The sequence below is a fragment of the Aedes albopictus genome, chromosome 2 (genome assembly GCF_035046485.1).
Source record: "Aedes albopictus strain Foshan chromosome 2, AalbF5, whole genome shotgun sequence".
Taxonomy (NCBI): domain Eukaryota; kingdom Metazoa; phylum Arthropoda; class Insecta; order Diptera; family Culicidae; genus Aedes; species Aedes albopictus.
Genome location: NC_085137.1, coordinates 176,192,628 through 176,209,681, shown reverse-complemented (window position 1 = coordinate 176,209,681; position 17,054 = coordinate 176,192,628). Strand labels below are relative to the sequence as shown.

General features: G+C 44.7%; 1 protein-coding gene across 2 annotated transcripts in view; it reads right to left on the bottom strand.

Annotated features, from left to right (window-relative positions):
* LOC109621236 (uncharacterized) overlaps window positions 1-17,054 on the bottom strand; it is a 124,487-nt gene that overhangs the window by 88,290 nt on the left and 19,143 nt on the right. For both annotated transcript variants that reach the window (XM_029865744.2, XM_062850775.1), the window contains exon 2: window positions 14,318-15,143. In XM_029865744.2, the coding sequence (XP_029721604.2) occupies window positions 14,318-14,784 (467 nt within the window). In that variant the 5' untranslated portion in view covers window positions 14,785-15,143. The remainder of the gene's footprint in view (window positions 1-14,317; window positions 15,144-17,054) is intronic.

The following is a 17,054-nucleotide window of genomic DNA, read 5'->3' as shown; positions in this document are numbered from 1 at the left end:
GTAGACTGCATCATCATCATCCGTTCGATGCATGATCCCCCTCGATTTCATCATCGGACAAAGTTCAGTAACGAACGGGAATATCGCCGCCACCGTGTTACTCGGAAAAAGACACGAACGAACGGACGAACGGTGGTTCGGGCAAGTGACCCGCCTTATCATCAGCGCCATTCCCACGCGTATGTCAAGGTTTATCATCGCGTCCCGAACCAAAATGGAAGACTAGCCAAATATTGGACACAAAATGTGCAGTACCTTGTGTCGTCGGCGATGCATTATGTATTCTGAAAGGATGGAAACATAATCTCTAGAACTTCTCAAATCATAATATCTACATGCGTACGAAGAAATCACAGGATCAAGATTCAAAAAGACGAAGCTTAAGTTTACGTAAATATTTTGTAAATATCTAAAATTATTCGGTTTATCTCAAACAATTTATTGAATGAATAATATTCGACAATTTGGTAATATTAGAACATGCCATTCCCTCAGGCTTCAAAAGTTCTTCCGTTGAACTTTCAATACTATTTCGCAAAAGTAAGCATGACTTTCGATTTTTTGGTTGTGATGTTTTGCGTAAACATTCTCATTCAAGTCGAGTCTTCATTCTGGCGTAGTGCTGTTACTATCAGTGCAATTTTATGGGAGAATGCTGCGAAACGCACTATCTGCGTGTCAATGGTCACATTATGAACTGTATCTGGAGCATGATTTGTCAACTATGCCATTTGTGCCTATGACTTATCTTTGTGAAAGTTGTAAAAATTAACATTTCAAGTAAAAGTTCACAAATTTAAAAAAAAACACGAACCATCAGAAAATAGAAACATCCGATTATCTCACTGGTTTATTTCGTACCAGCCACTCCCCTTCATGGCTTGTGACGTGTGAATATTTCGTTTTATTCGAATATCTTCGTTAGCCGGTTTGTTGACAGCCGCAGCCGGCATGCATTTAAATATACGCAAACAAATGGAAAACGTTCGTTGACTGCGGATGATATTTTTAGGGCTACCACGAGGTGGATTTATGTATATATATTCATCTCGGATCTCTTACGTACGTTATCAGTCATGTGTTTCGAACCCGATGCACAGTGGACGCAGAGCTGAATTGAACAGGACAAAAAGCTTTTCGTCTACTTGTATGGTGTCTTCAAAGAAGTTTCTTGATGCTTTACCTTTTACTATTCTGTATAATTTTTCCCTCCTGTTGTAGAGGTACAACTCATGTATATTCACATGTTTATAGCCATCGCTAGAAAAAAAAAAACGGGTTGAAAAATCCGTTTCCCTATTTCCAACTTTCACAGCACAGTGTCAATCTGTAATATCATATACGAGTTATGCAATCAAGCGACTTGTGCCTCGTTATCTTCAGAATAATAAGTACACTGATCTATAACCTTACGCTTGGCACCAATGTGTAAACCCATTGCCAACCAACCACCACCACCACATTCGCATGAATTTGTGCAGACGCAGAGGTATGTTTGGTCTGTTGTAGATACAAACGATTGCAAGCATTACTTCCTTTCTCTTCTCCACATTGACCTACAAGCTGACGTGGCAGGCGCCTAAAAATAGAAGATCATCTACATTCACACACCTGCCTGTTTAGTCCCCGGCAGTTATTTCATTGGTTCTTTGTGTGAGTGTAGCTGCTCTGGCGATACTGGAGTAGCATCCACGAGTGGTCAATCAAGCTCAAGCTTGAGCTTGAGCTTGAGCTTGAGCTTGATTGACCGCCCGCAGTTGCAACTCCAGTATCGCCAGATCAACTACACTCACACAAGGAACCAATGAGATAGCTGCTTGGGACTGACAGACATCTTCAGTGTGTGAGTGGTCAATCAAGCTCAAGCTCAAGCTTTATTGAAATGTTCTCTCAATAGCGAAAATATGGGAGAAATTTTCTACAAATCTTCTACACGAAACATCACATTTGTTATCTTTTGGCCACTTGGAAGGAGCGTTCATAGCTCTGATCAGGGATGCCAGATGATTTTTTGAAAAATCTGTATCACTATTTTCAAAAATCTGTATCCCATACAAAATTGGGGTGAAAAATCTGTATCTCATACAAAAATAAAATAGCCCCTCTAGCTCAAAAATCTGTATTACATATAAAACGAAATCTGTACGAATGCTCAAAAATCTGTATAATACAGATAAATCTGTATATATGGCATCCCTGGCTCTGATTCTCGCAAGTTCCTTTCCCACCTCATGTTTCAACGGGTCAATCGAAGTCCGCCAGCTTTTTTTTATCTGCATTAACGAGATTTTTAGCCCTAGGCTACGATGTACTTTCCCGGGCAGAGGTCGAGTACTGACGATCAAAATGTGATATTGGTTTGTTTGAGATAAGAGGTAAAAGTACTGAAAATAATAGCAAAAATTTGTTCTTGAACCATCTAACCAATAGCAAAATTTGATATTTGAAGATCAATCAAATAGCTTACTGCTATTGGTTAGATCTTACCAAGAGCTAAATGTGCTCTGATAATGATGTTCCAGGAGTAAAATTGAGATATTATTTTCAGTACTTTTACCTCTTATCTCAAACAAACAAATAACACTTTTTGATCTCCGTATCAAAATATGCTATTATTGAGCTTTTTTACTCTGCTCGGGTTTAACCCTAAAAGGGATACCTGGGGTCTATTGGACCCCAGGCGCCTTTTAGAGCTCGTCTTTGATGGAACACACTCAGCGAGGTGACGAAACTGAGGCCATGAAGGTATCCCTTTTAGGGTTAAATTACCACAAAACATTAAAGAAGAATGAATACTTTCGGCACGCTGGTCTGTAACGAAATAAGGGCCTGTCCATAAACTACGTAAACTCTTAGGGTGAGAGCAGAGTTTGTAGCTTAAGTCTACGCTCCATACTAATTTCGAACATTTTGTATGAACATAAGTCTACGAGGGGGAGAGAGGGGTCTTAGATGGGCTAAAATGAGTATACGTAGTTTATGGACAGCTTCTAAGGACTATTGGAAACTCGGTACAAGAAATGTCAGGACTTTAAATGAGCCTTGACGAGTGGGTTTTTGGCAGATGTTTGGAGCGTAGCAGCGGTTGAAAAGGGGCGGTGGCGTACAGAACCTGGAGAACGTGGATTCGGGACGCACGGCTTTACTTCTCTTCGAAAACAAGAATTTGCATTTTGTAATTTGGTGAGAGTAGGATTAAACTTCAGGTCCTCGGCGTGACAGTCACGTGCTTCAACCATCACATCAGGTTCGGTCCATCAATCTGCTGCCAATGGCAACGGTCTAAGACTAATGACTTTCACTGCAGCTGTGGATGATTTCATTCATTACCGGCATACTGGTGGATACAAGCTGTTGAGAATCTGCACTACGCCAAGGCTGGGTAATGGATGATGAATGAGAAACGAAATGACCGATGAGTGGCGTTTGCGGCTACCAAAATCGGCCTGGACCGAGATAAGAGTAAGCAAAAAAACAAGCTATGAGGATCTCTGTCAGAGTGCTAATACGAACTTTAGGGTCGTGATAACCAAGACAAGAGGTGTAATGACTTCTACCGAGCAGTCTCCAGAGATGCTGGAGAGGATCATCTAGGGGCTTTTCATGCGCTATGATTCGAATTCTTGGCATAATTTCTTAGGACCGCCAGGGACAGGGGCTGGTGAACAGGGGAAGGGTCACAGATAAGGAACTTGCGAGGCTTGCAAAATCCTTTTTCGTAGGTAAGGCTCAAGGTCCGGATGGAGTTCCGAGCCTGGCCTTGCATGCAGAAATGTCTGGACGAAGGGGTTTGGAAGCCACAAAGCCTGCTAGTACATATTGCCAAAGACGAAGACCACCCGGCATATAAATCGATATGCTTGTTCGCCACGGTGGAAAAGGTGCTCGAGAGGATCATCCTCAAAAGACTGTACCTCAACAGAGTGTAATTGGTCTCTCGTCGAGTAACGAGTTCAGCTACCTCAACAATCTGTGGGAATCTATCCAAGGAACAGTGAGCACAGCAGTGCAAGAAGCGAAGGTAGCCAGAAAAAAATCACCGCAGAAAGAAGAAGCAGTTTGAAGAGCACTTTATTACTGAGACGCAAATATGTGCCGACAGGACCCCTGGTTCTGGCAACACTAGCCGGCACAGCACTACGGCGACTAATGACAGAACGAACCAACATGACATGGGCCTTACACGTCATGCTGCGACCCTCGATGAGCAGGATAAAGTGCATTGTCATGATTAGCAATAAGAACGTTTGAGAACAAGTGCAAATCGCAATTCTAGATAGATAAATATTAGACATTCTACTTGTCTACACAATTTGTTGAATTTATAAACCGACCAGCAGAGCTAGGAATCGTCATTGAAGAACTTATAATCGACGTAGACTCCGTAGACTGTAAGTTGGAATATTAAATAGCTATATTCTGTAAATACTATTTCAAGCTCACACCCTCACACTCCTTTAAGCGGTCAATCAATCCCGTGTAAGAATAGACGACCCAAACTTGCTATTTAACAGGAAAAAGCTCACCAAATTTGTAAGATTCAGTAATTACGATATAACTATCAAATTTAACTAATAAATTCATTATTCTAGCTTGAAGCTAACCTTCCGTGAGAAATCGAGTTTGCTTTCTTGAGTTGGTGTCGCCTAACCCCACATTCTTCAAGAAATTTGTGGTAGCTAGCAAGGATGGATGATCGTATATCCCAGCACCTGATATCCCCTCGGAACTGCCAATCCTGTGACCGGCCCGATGCTGCGGAGAGCGAGATGGTCCAATGCGGCGTTTGCCGACATTGGGAGCACTTCGGATGCGCCGGAGTTGGCAGTGAAGTGAAGCAACCAAATGTCAGGTATGTTTGTAAACAATGATCGGCCAAGCAGGGAACATCCGGCGAAGGTGTCTTTCTCGCTCCGGGCGAGGAAAAGCGAAAATCGAAGGGATCAAAGGCGAGTTCGAAAGCACCTTCGAAAAAAGGGAAAGTGGTTCCTGACCCGCCGAAAAGTGTTAGCTCAAGCGTGCGGGCAAAGTTGTTGGCGGAGGAGTTAAAGCTGGTCGAGGAAGAACAGCGGTTGATGGAGATGGAACTCCAGGAGCAGGAAGAGATCAAGAAGCGGCAGTTATTCGAGGAAGAACGTAAGTTGGTGGAAAAACGTCGTCTCGCGGAAGAGGAAAGTCTCATCCGAGACCGAAAGCTGCAGGATGAGCTGGAACTGAAGCGGAAGCAGATGCAGATCCGCAAGGAGTCCCTGGAGAAACGCCAAGCCATTATCCGTCAGGCAGCGTCGATGAGTAGCAGAAGCGGTTCGATTCCGGACTCGGACGAAAAGGTGAATAAGTGGCTGAATTCGCAGAAGAATGTTGGAGGATTGAAAGGACCTACGGAGGGCGACGACAACGACCATATGCAGTCTGTCGATCAGGACCCACTGGACGAACCCGTCAACCCAACACTTCATCTCCCCGATCTCGGTGCGCTATCAATCCAGCCGAATCCTCCGCGATACCCAAATTCACCCGCTCCAGGGATACGGAGCGGTCACGATCCAGCGACTACATGCACTCCACACACACTTACGCAAGTTCAAATTGCCGCGCGGCAAGTTCTCGGAAAGGATCTCCCTAGCTTCGGAGGAAGTCCTGAGGATTGGTCGATTTTCATCACCAACTTCGAACAGTCCACTGCCACCTGCGGTTATTCGGATGCGGAGAACCTGGTCCGCCTGCAGCGGTGTTTGAAGGGTAACGCCTTGGAGTCCGTACGCAGCCGGCTGCTGCTACCAGCTAGTGTGCCGCACGTCATCAAGACCCTGCGCATACTTTATGGAAGACCAGAGCTTCTTATTCGGTCGCTACTAAACAAGATCCAGCAAGTTCCCGCACCCAGACATGATCGACTGGAGACGCTGATCCAGTTTGGACTCTCAGTACAGAATCTGGTGGACCACCTCAAGGCCGCCGAGCAGTTGAATCACCTTTCGAACCCGGCGTTGATGCAGGAGCTCGTGGAAAAGCTGCCTGGATCCCTGCGGTTAGATTGGGCCATCTACAAAAACAAAAACCAACCGGCAACTCTGGAAACGTTTGCGGATTTCATGTCGGGACTAGTGACTGCAGCGAGCGAGGTGTCATTCGAGCTTCCGACACTGGGAGCCACATCAAGAGGCGATAAGCGGAAATCCAGGGACATCGGGATCGTCCATACCCATGTTGCTGAACGAACCCCTGCATCATCGGGCGGACCATCCGTCGGCACCAGCGCTAAGAATGGCAAGCCCTGCGTAGCGTGCGGCCGGACCGGGCATCGAGTTGCAGAATGTCACCAGTTCAAGAGTGCGACAGTGGACGAACGCTGGAAACTCGTTCAGCAGAAGGGGCTGTGTCGCACATGCCTGAACAGCCACGGCAAGTGGCCGTGCCGCTCTTGGAATGGGTGTGGCATTGAAGGGTGTCGCCAAAAGCACAATACTCTTCTCCACACCTCCTCTCCGTTGCCCGAAAATGTAGGAATGTCTGCGAGCCACGTGTCGTCAGAGGATTGCAAGTGGCCACTCTTCCGCATCGTTCCAGTCGTTCTCTTCAGCGACGGTTTCTCTAAAACAATTTTCGCCTTCATCGATGAGGGTTCTTCCTATACTCTACTGGAGGAGTCCGTTGCGAAGCAGCTTGGGGCCAATGGTCAGCTAGAACCACTAACCCTTCAGTGGACCGGGAACGTGAAGCGAAAAGAACCCACATCACAGCGCGTACAGCTTGAGATCTGCGGCAAAGGTAGTACCGCCCGGCATAAGTTGATTGATGCTCGCACGGTCAGTCAGCTTGTCCTACCCTCACAATCGCTCAAATATGGAGATTTGGCAAAACGATTTCCTCACCTGCGTGGTCTTCCGCTAGAAGACTACGAGCTCGTCCAACCCAAGTTGTTGATAGGGCTGGACAATCTACGATTGTGTGTTCCGTTGAAGCTGCGTGAAGGGGGACCAAGAGATCCAATCGGTGCAAAGTGTAGGCTGGGTTGGAGCATCTATGGCTGCATTCCTGGTCAACCATTGCGTACGGCTATCGTTAGCTTCCACGTCGGTGCAGTTTCGGACGCTGATCGCGAGCTAAACGAGCAGCTTGATGGTTATTTCACCTTGGATGATGTGGGCGTATCGGGGTCACGTAGTATTCCGGAATCCGAGGAAGAGAAGCGAGCCCAAAAGCTTCTAGCGGATACGACGCGACGGGTGCCGGTCGGATCCTGCTATGAAACCGGACTGTTGTGGAGAACCGACAACCCCAGTTTTCCTGACAGCTACCCCATGGCTGTACGTCGTTTAGAAGCGCTGGAGCGGAAACTTGTCAGCAAACCGGAGTTAGAGCGTCGAGTGCGAGAACAAATCGTGGAATATTTGCATAAGGGGTACGCGCACAAAGCAAGTCTATCCGAATTGACTTCAGTCGATGCCGAACGGGTGTGGTACCTACCCCTAGGAGCTGTTACGAATCCGAGAAAGCCTGGAAAGGTACGCCTTATCTGGGATGCTGCGGCGAAGGTAGGCAACGTTTCCTTCAACTCCAAGCTGCTCAAAGGACCAGATCTGTTGTCACCTCTTCCAAAAGTTCTGAGCCAGTTTCGCCAGTTCCCCATTGCCGTTTGTGGAGACATCATGGAAATGTTCCATCAAATAAGGATACGCGCTCCCGACAACCAGTCCCAACGATTCCTGTTCCGCGACAGCCCAGCAGATCATCCTGTTGTGTACGTGATGGACGTCGCCACATTTGGCTCAACGTGCACTCCGGCCTCTGCACAATACATAAAGAACCTTAACGCCGAGGAACATTCTGGGGAGTATCCACGAGCAGCAGCTACAATCATAAACAAACACTACGTGGACGATTACTTGGACAGCTTCGAGACCGTCCAAGAAGCGATCTCGGTCGTCAACGAAGTGAAGCTCGTGCATTCCAAGGGTGGATTTACATTGCGGCACTTCTCATCCAACGAAGCGGAAGTTCTGAAGGGAATCGGAGCAAATTCGGAATGCGATCCAAAAAGCCTGGACCTGGAGCGAGGACCGAGGAGAGAAGTTCGTCAGTGTTAGAATCAGTGCTCGGCATGAAGTGGATTCCTCACGAAGATGTATTTGTGTACGCTTTAGGCCTGAGAGAGGACCTGCAGTACATACTCGACGAAAACCACATTCCTACCAAACGAGAAATCGCAAGAGTGGTGATGAGCTTGTTCGACCCCCTCGGGTTCATCTCCTTTTTCCTCGTGCACGGTAAAATCTTGCTGCAAGACGTGTGGGCGAAAGGTACGGAGTGGGATCAACAAATACCGGACGACATCAAAGGCCGGTGGCAGCAATGGTCGGGTCACTTCAACCAACTGGCCCACATTCGCATTCCCCGGTGCTATTTTCCCACGCCTTTTCCTCCAAATCTTGACAGTCTTCAACTTCACCTGTTCGTCGACGCTAGCGAGTCGGCATACGCTTCCGTTGCGTTTTTTCGGTTGGAGACAAAAAGAGGCGTACAAGTGGCACTCGTCGGCGCAAAAACCAAAGTAGCTCCCTTGAAAACAATCTCGATCCCTAGACTGGAACTGAAAGCGGCCGTCCTAGGGACACGCCTGCTGGAGATCATCCAGAACCAGCACGAGTTCTCGATTCGTCGTCGGTATTGCTGGAGCGATTCTGGAACAGTACTTGCGTGGATTCGCTCCAGGGATCACAGGCGTTTCCACAAATTTGTCGCCGTCCGTGTCGGCGAAATCCTAAGTTCAACGGAGCAAACCGAATGGAAATGGGTGCCGACAAAGCTCAACGTAGCCGAGCTAGCAACCAAGTGGGGTGCCGGACCGCATTTGGCAATGGATAGTCCTCGGTTCCAGGGACCAAACTTTCTTCGCGATACCGAGGCTAGCTGGCCGCAACAGCGGCAGATAACGCCAACGACTGCAGAACTGCGGACTGTCCATTCCAACTTCGCACATTTCGATCCAATCTTTGACTTTGCTCGCTTCAATTCATGGGCAAAACTGCATCGCTCAGTGGCGTACATACTACGGTTCTCTGACAACCTCAGGCGGAAGAAGAGTGGTCGTACTCTAGAGCTCGGCGTACTTACTAGTGCCGAACTGCGGCGCGCCGAAGAACTCCTCTGGAAAACCGCTCAAACCGAAGTGTACCCTAATGAAGTTGCGATTCTTATGAAATCTCAAGGTCCTCCCGAACTCCGTCACAACGTAGTAGAGAAATCTAGCAGAATCTACACCAAATGGCCATATCTTGATGAGAGAGGAATCTTGCGCAGTCGTGGCCGAATCGGAGCCGCACCGTACGTACCGTTAGAAGCAAAACATCCAGCAATTCTCCCAAAAGAGCATGTGACAACCTTTCTGATTGTCGACTGGTACCATCGTCGGTTTCGTCACGCTAATCGAGGGACGATCGTGAACGAGATTCGCCAGCGCTTTGACATCCCGACATTAAGACGACTGGTCGACCAAGTTGCCAAGAACTGCGCATGGTGTCGAATTGCAAAGGCGGCTCCAAAACCACCAGCGATGGCGCCGCTCCCAGAAATGCGGCTGACTGCCTTTGTGCAACCGTTCGTGTTCACCGGGCTGGATTACTTCGGTCCAGTTCTCGTCAAGTTAGGCCGAAGCAATGTGAAACGGTGGGTGGCGCTCTTTACCTGCTTGACCACCAGAGCTATCCACTTGGAGGTTGTGCACTCCTTGAGCACGGAGTCGTGCATAATGGCGGTACAACGTTTCGTCTCTCGTCGTGGTCTTCCAAGAGAATTTTGGTCCGACAACGCCACATGCTTTCAAGGAACGAGCAATGAACTACAGACGATCTCCGAAGCGGGCCATTGCGGAGAAGTTTACCACATCGCAGACAGCGTGGAAATTCATCCCTCCTGCAACACCCCATATGGGCGGAGTATGGGAGAGACTTGTGCGCTCGGTCAAGGTAGCCATCGGAGCGATAATTGATGGACCACGTAGACCGGACGACGAAACACTAGAGACGATCCTGCTTGAGGCTGAATCGATGATCAACGCCAGACCGCTCACCTACGTTCCACTCGAATCCGCAGATGAGGAGGCGCTGACGCCCAACCATTTTCTATTGGGCAACTCGTCTGGTTCCAAGTTTCTCCCTTCAGAACAAATGGACATCCGTTCAACACTCCGAAGCAGCTGGAAACTGGCCAGATTCATTACCCACGAATTCTGGAACCGGTGGCTAAAGGAATACCTTCCTGTTATTACGCGGAGGTGCAAGTGGTTTCAGGAAGTAAAGAATCTGGAAGTAGGAGATCTAGTTCTTATCGTCGACGGGAAGATAAGGAACCAGTGGATTCGAGGACGGATCGAAGAAGTCTACCCTGGCCGAGACGGTAGAGTGCGACAGGCGATGGTGCGCACGTCGACAGGGGTCATCCGAAGAGCAGCCACGAAGTTAGCTGTTCTGGACGTCTTGGATAGTCGTAAACCTACTCTCAGTGTTCCAGGGGTCCCAGAGCCTCAGCAAGGTTTACGGGCGGGGGTATGTGCCGACAGGACCCCTGGTTCTGGCAACACTAGCCGGCACAGCACTACGGCGACTAATGACAGAACGAACCAACATGACATGGGCCTTACACGTCATGCTGCGACCCTCGATGAGCAGGATAAAGTGCATTGTCATGATTAGCAATAAGAACGTTTGAGAACAAGTGCAAATCGCAATTCTAGATAGATAAATATTAGACATTCTACTTGTCTACACAATTTGTTGAATTTATAAACCGACCAGCAGAGCTAGGAATCGTCATTGAAGAACTTATAATCGACGTAGACTCCGTAGACTGTAAGTTGGAATATTAAATAGCTATATTCTGTAAATACTATTTCAAGCTCACACCCTCACACTCCTTTAGGCGGTCAATCAATCCCGTGTAAGAATAGACGACCCAAACTTGCTATTTAACAGGAAAAAGCTCACCAAATTTGTAAGATTCAGTAATTACGATATAACTATCAAATTTAACTAATAAATTCATTATTCTAGCTTGAAGCTAACCTTCCGTGAGAAATCGAGTTTGCTTTCTTGAGTTGGTGTCGCCTAACCCCACAAACAGAATATGCGGAAATCTTACGAAACTGTCAATAATCGCGGAGTAAAACAGCACCGTTTCCCGAAATGGACATGACCGTGAAAACAAAAAAATAAGAAATGTAAAAAATGCGGATTGAGCTGATTCTCGGGGAGGTGGTTGTTCACTAGCGCAGCGGTATCTGCAGATGAAAGTTTGATGTTCTTGCGGTAGTGTACATTACTGATTGTATGCGAATACCAAAATATACGCTCACAACCTTCTCTTATGTCAAATCACGAACACTATAACATAGAGCTTCCACCTTGATACGCTTAGAGAGCGCTACTTGTCTTGTCGCTCGACGTTTACATAGAAAAATACAAGAAATGGCATTTTTTCTATGTTCATTCTTAGGTGAAAGTGAATTGCTGACATGTAAAACTATGGTAGCTGCTAAGTGTTAAGTGTGGAACTTTGAGATTTTATTGAATGGAAACAACGTTAGCTCGTTGGCGAATAGATTAAGGCTCAATTGAGAATCGCATATTTTCCAAAACTGAAAAGGCACTTTTCTTCAGAATAATTTACAAAGAAAACGAGAATTTCCGATTGTTCGTTTTCTAAATTATGACAATCTGACATTGTCATTTTCTTCGGTTTGTTGAATATTCTAAAGAAAAGTGCTTTTTCATTTTTGAAAAACAGGACATTTTTGGAAGAGGACGAACTTCCGGCTGAACATACCAAATAGCAAGTGAACAGCTGCACGAAGTATTTTACCATATTCTGTTGAAAATATGGGAAGAAGCAGAACTACTTTCCAACTGGGATGGGAGCGTCTTATTTATCCTTTTTACAGAAAGGGCACAGACTGTAGTGCGCCGATTACCGGGAAATTAAACTCCTCAACTCGGCTTACAAAATTACGTCACGTATTCAACAGATTGAGACTTGGAGGAGTCCTTCGTCAGTGAATACCAAGGTTATTTTTATAAGGGCCAATCAACGACGGATCAAATTTTTACTCTGTAATCAATCCTAGATAAATTCCGAGTAGTACAACTTGAAGACCAATTACCTGTTTATTGATTTCAAAGCGGCTTACGATTCAGTGAAAAGAAATGAGTAATGGCAGATAATGATATATCACGGTTTTAAGACGAGACTGATTAGGCTGATTCGTACTACCTTTGATGGAGTGAAATCAAGTGTACGGGCTGCGGATGGGATTTCGATGTCATTCTGTACCTTGGAACTCTAGTGACTTGCGATAATGACGAAAAGGTGTTGTGCAACTGCGAACAGAAATCTCTATGAACTTCATATCCAGCTGAAGTCCCGTAGTTTGCAAACGCATTGTGTAAGACACTGATCCTTTTGGTCGCTGCAGACGAGACTTGGACTTTGATGAAATTCGACCGGAGAGCGTTTACTGGTTTTGAACGTCAGGTACTGCAAACATCTTTCAGCAGTAAAGCCCAGTTTTGTGTTCGAATGGAATCGCTCAAGAAACTTCTTGAGTGATTCCTGACAGAAACTTCCTACGGGGACTGCCGTTTGAACTGTCATTTTTTCGCAACTGCCTGCGTACGCGATTGAAGAAAAAACGGTTCCCTGAGCGATTCAGGCAAGGAATTTTCCATGCATAGGCTGAGAAATTCCTGCAAGCAGCCCTTAATGAAGAAAACCTATGAAAGCGACAACGATTATAAAAAATTAGCAAGAGGCTGGCGACAACGTAGCAGGCCGCACACTAGATGGCTGTTTGTGTTTGATGAATTTACCTACGAACGCTCAACGTCCAAGGGGATCGTATGCCATTGGCCCAGGACCGAATCCAGTGGAGAAGGATGTTTCATTCGGCATAGATTCAACGGAGCGAATTGTAGTTCATCAAGAATCACCAATTTCTCCAAATAACATTTTTCGGACTTTTTTCTACTGTGACAATGTGACATTGCTCAACATGTAAATCTTTTTATTTTTTTTAAGTTTTTAACCGAACAATGTATAACGTTGAAGCCCCTGAACTAGGCCGTGGATAGGACAAAACACAATTCTTCTAAAGCAGTTCACCAGACTTGCACGGATGAAAGGGCTTCCTGGACGACACTGTAGCAAAATGATCCGGAAGGCTACGGTGTGAAACCTGGTTTTATGTAGTGAGGTTCATATAATTTGTTAGATTTTTGTCAACTTGTTAGTTATTTGTCGTAGATTTTCAAATTTACTGATTTTTTTTTGTGTTATGTTGAACTGTTCTGTCATATCAATTATTTAGTATTTGCTATATTAAAAATTTTGTTATGTCCGTTGCTGTTCAGTTTACAAATGCTCCATTTATTGTACTGATCTGGTCTGAGTGAAAAGTAGTCATATTCGTCCAAAATGTCAAGACTTATTGGCGCTAACAATTAGTCTTTTTATTGATCATGTGTAAGCTTTGAAAGTTAACTGTAAACTTTTTGCATGAATCTGATTCTTCCACCAAAATGCACTTTAGAATCCGAGTTCCGATGACACACACAGCATTACCTGCAGAGTCTGCCTATCATCTTTGTTTTCCTCCCCTGTAGGGGAAATTAAACCACTGCGTCCGATAAGCTGAACTTTTTGAACTGACTATCATATAAGTCCTTTAATCCTTTGGGGACGGATGGGTCATATTTGCCCAGCCGAGAAAATCGACCATCACAAACGTGTTCTACACCAGCGGTATTGCATCCAGAAAAGTGAAAAATCCGTCTCCAAAGGATTAAACTATACAACGATGTGTATATTATGTATATTTTTGAAGAGATGAACCCGCCTGAGGCTGAAAATCTCTATAATAAAGTAACACGTAAGCAAGTCAAGTGCCACTTATTGGCACCAAGTTATCGAATGATCAATTTTTATAGGGATAAACAAACGATACTCGCTGGCATTATGTTCTTTAACACAGTTGTAAGACAAACAAAACGCTACAAGCCTACGATACATTACAGTCTGAAACTCAGCCACCAGAACGATCTATATATAAGCGAGTTTAAGTCCTGTTCAGTGATCCAAATTATTCTAACTCTTAGTTTATAGACTGGCCAGAGCGATATACATATTCCCTTTATTTTAACTTAAGGATTGAAACTTGCAAATTTATTTTAAACAATGTAGACAAACAGACCAGGGATATGGTTCTAAATACTCAAAGGAGTTATTTTCACCCTCTCCATTAAGATGCGTTTTGCCCTCTACTTACGTGTAGGTGACGTTGAGCGTATTGAACACCGTCGACAGGTCCGTATCGATCTCCACCTGAGACGAGGTGTAACGGCCGGTCAGCTGCAGCGGCTGCCGTTTTTGTGCATATTTGATCAGTTCCATCCCAGTCGAGCCACTCCTCAGCGGCGCAACTGCATTAGAACTGCTGCCTATCAAGTTGGCAGCACTATGCATCGACAGCTCCGGATTCCGCTTTGAGATGATGTTTGAAATGACGGTATCAACGATGGCCGGCTTGACATCTTCGACCACCACTTGCATCCCCAAATCGTCGTCATCTTCGTCCTCCTGGCCTTCCGTTTCGAAATGGGAAACCATAAACTGTCCGGAGTGGATAGTTTCTCCGGTTTTCTTACGCTGTTCGCTGCTAGTGCTGGCGCCAGCATTAAGCCCGGCGCCAATTACACCGCTCCGATCCATCCTAATCGTGCGACCCGGGGTCATTACTTGGAACGCTATTCTGAGCCGGCTCTTACAATACAACCAAAAACAGTAACACAACTTGTTGCACTTTGCGCAAAAAATCACTCTTTCAATTGCTTATAAATAACACCACCCATATGCCGGCGTCATTGAAGGGCTTCTAACGCGCGGCGAAAATTGTAAACATCGAGACGGTACTATACACAGGCACACCCGACCACGCGACGACGCGTCCACCGAGAGAAATACCAAGTGGTTGTTGGTGCCACAGCGACGATCTTCGCGCACTGGTGCTGGCTGGTTTGCTCGCTGGTTGGGGGTTGGTCGCTAGCCTGGCCCACACTGCACTACTATCACACATCCATACTTATCGGGGGAGGCTGTTGAAAGAGAAATGAATGAAAAACAAATTACATGTAGGTCTTTACAAAGTTTCAAATAATAATTATACATATTGTGTTCCTGGAAAACCGAAACGTATTAACAATCCAAATCGTCATATCTATGTATAGTCAATAGGTTGAAAAATATATATGATTAAGCTTAAGATTCTAGATCAGATCTATATGAAGGGGTTAGAACCAAAGGGGTGTAAGTGGCAAAACCTCACTTACTAGTAAATAAGGTTTAAAGTTTTCTACCAATTTTTCATCCCATACTAAATATATGGAGTTTTTAAATCGACCCAATTTTCCGCGATTTATTTTAAGTTTTCTGATCATCGTAAAATAGTTATTTATGTAACGAGTTGCAAAAAGGTAATTTTTTCAGCACGAGTCGTACATTTATCCAACGAGGCTTGCCGAGTTGGATAAATACGAAGAGTGCTGAAAAAATCGAGTTTTGCAATGAGCTCCATACAAAATTTTATACAATGATTTTTTCATTATACAACCCATTCGAGTTGCATAATGTTCATAATGCAACCCAAATGAGTTGCATTATGAACATTATGCAACTATTTTTCATTATGCAACTCATTTCAGTTGCATAATGAACCAGTTCGGAAAAAATGGCCATTATGATACCAAAATGAGTCCTGCAGCCAATGCGATGATGGTTTGTTCCATACACGTCGCGTAGGTTCTACGCGCGCGTAGAGCCGTCCACGTGGTTCTGGAACGTTAGATTTTTGGTATATATATATGCGACCCGTTCGCGGTCGCAAATCAGTCGAAATTCGAAGGTGGATTAGTGATAAGCGTTCGCGTGGCTTGAACAACGTGAAGTGAAATAAGCCAAAGTGTGAAGTGTAAATAGTTAGCAGTAGAGAATAAAGTAGTGAAAGTGCTCTAGTGATTATTTCATCCCAATCCGAAATCCAATTCTCTATCTGCCGTGCCAATATACAGTCCAGTTCCTTTGCCTAAAATTCTTGTGTTCATTGCCGAACAGGTATCATAATGAGCATTTTTTCCGAACTGGTTTATTATGCAACTGAAATGAGTTGCATAATGAAAAATAGTTGTATAATGTTCATAATGCAACTCATTTGATTTGCATTATGAACATTATGCAACTCAAATGAGTTGCATTATGAAAAAATCGTTGCATAAAATTTTTTATGCAATTCAGTATTATAATTTACATTTTATATAACTCATTTTGGTATCATAATGGCCAATTTTTCCGAACTGGTTCATTATGCAACTGAAATGAGTTGCATAATGAAAAATAGTTGTATAATGTTCATAATGCAACTCATTTGAGTTGCATTATGAACATTATGCAATCCAAATGGGTTGCATTATGAAAAAAATCATTGCATAAAATTTTGTATGGAACTCGTTGCAAAACTCGATTTTTTCAGCACTCTTCGTATTTATCCAACTCGGCAAGCCTCGTTGGATAAATGCACGACTCGTGCTGAAAAAATCAACTTTTTGCCACTCGTTACCTAAATAACTAGTATGGGTTGCATTATGAAAAAAATCATTGCATAAAATTTTGTATGGAACTCGTTGCAAAACTCGATTTTTCAGCACTCTTCGTATTTATCCAACTCGACAAGCCTCGTTGGATAAATGTACGACTCGTGCTGAAAAAATTACCTTTTTGCAACTCGTTACAAAAATAACTATAAGCAAACTTTCTCAAAATGAGTAGACCTACAAATTTTCCGAAGAATGTATAGTTTTACCACAGACAAACAGACGTAACACCTTGAACGATTTCCATGGAAATCCATCGCCCAGTTCACACTACCACCACCTGGTGGAAAAGTTGCACAAATCACTGTGTTGTGCAATATCGTCAACAGAAGGCGCTAGTGTGAAACGTCAAACTCATAG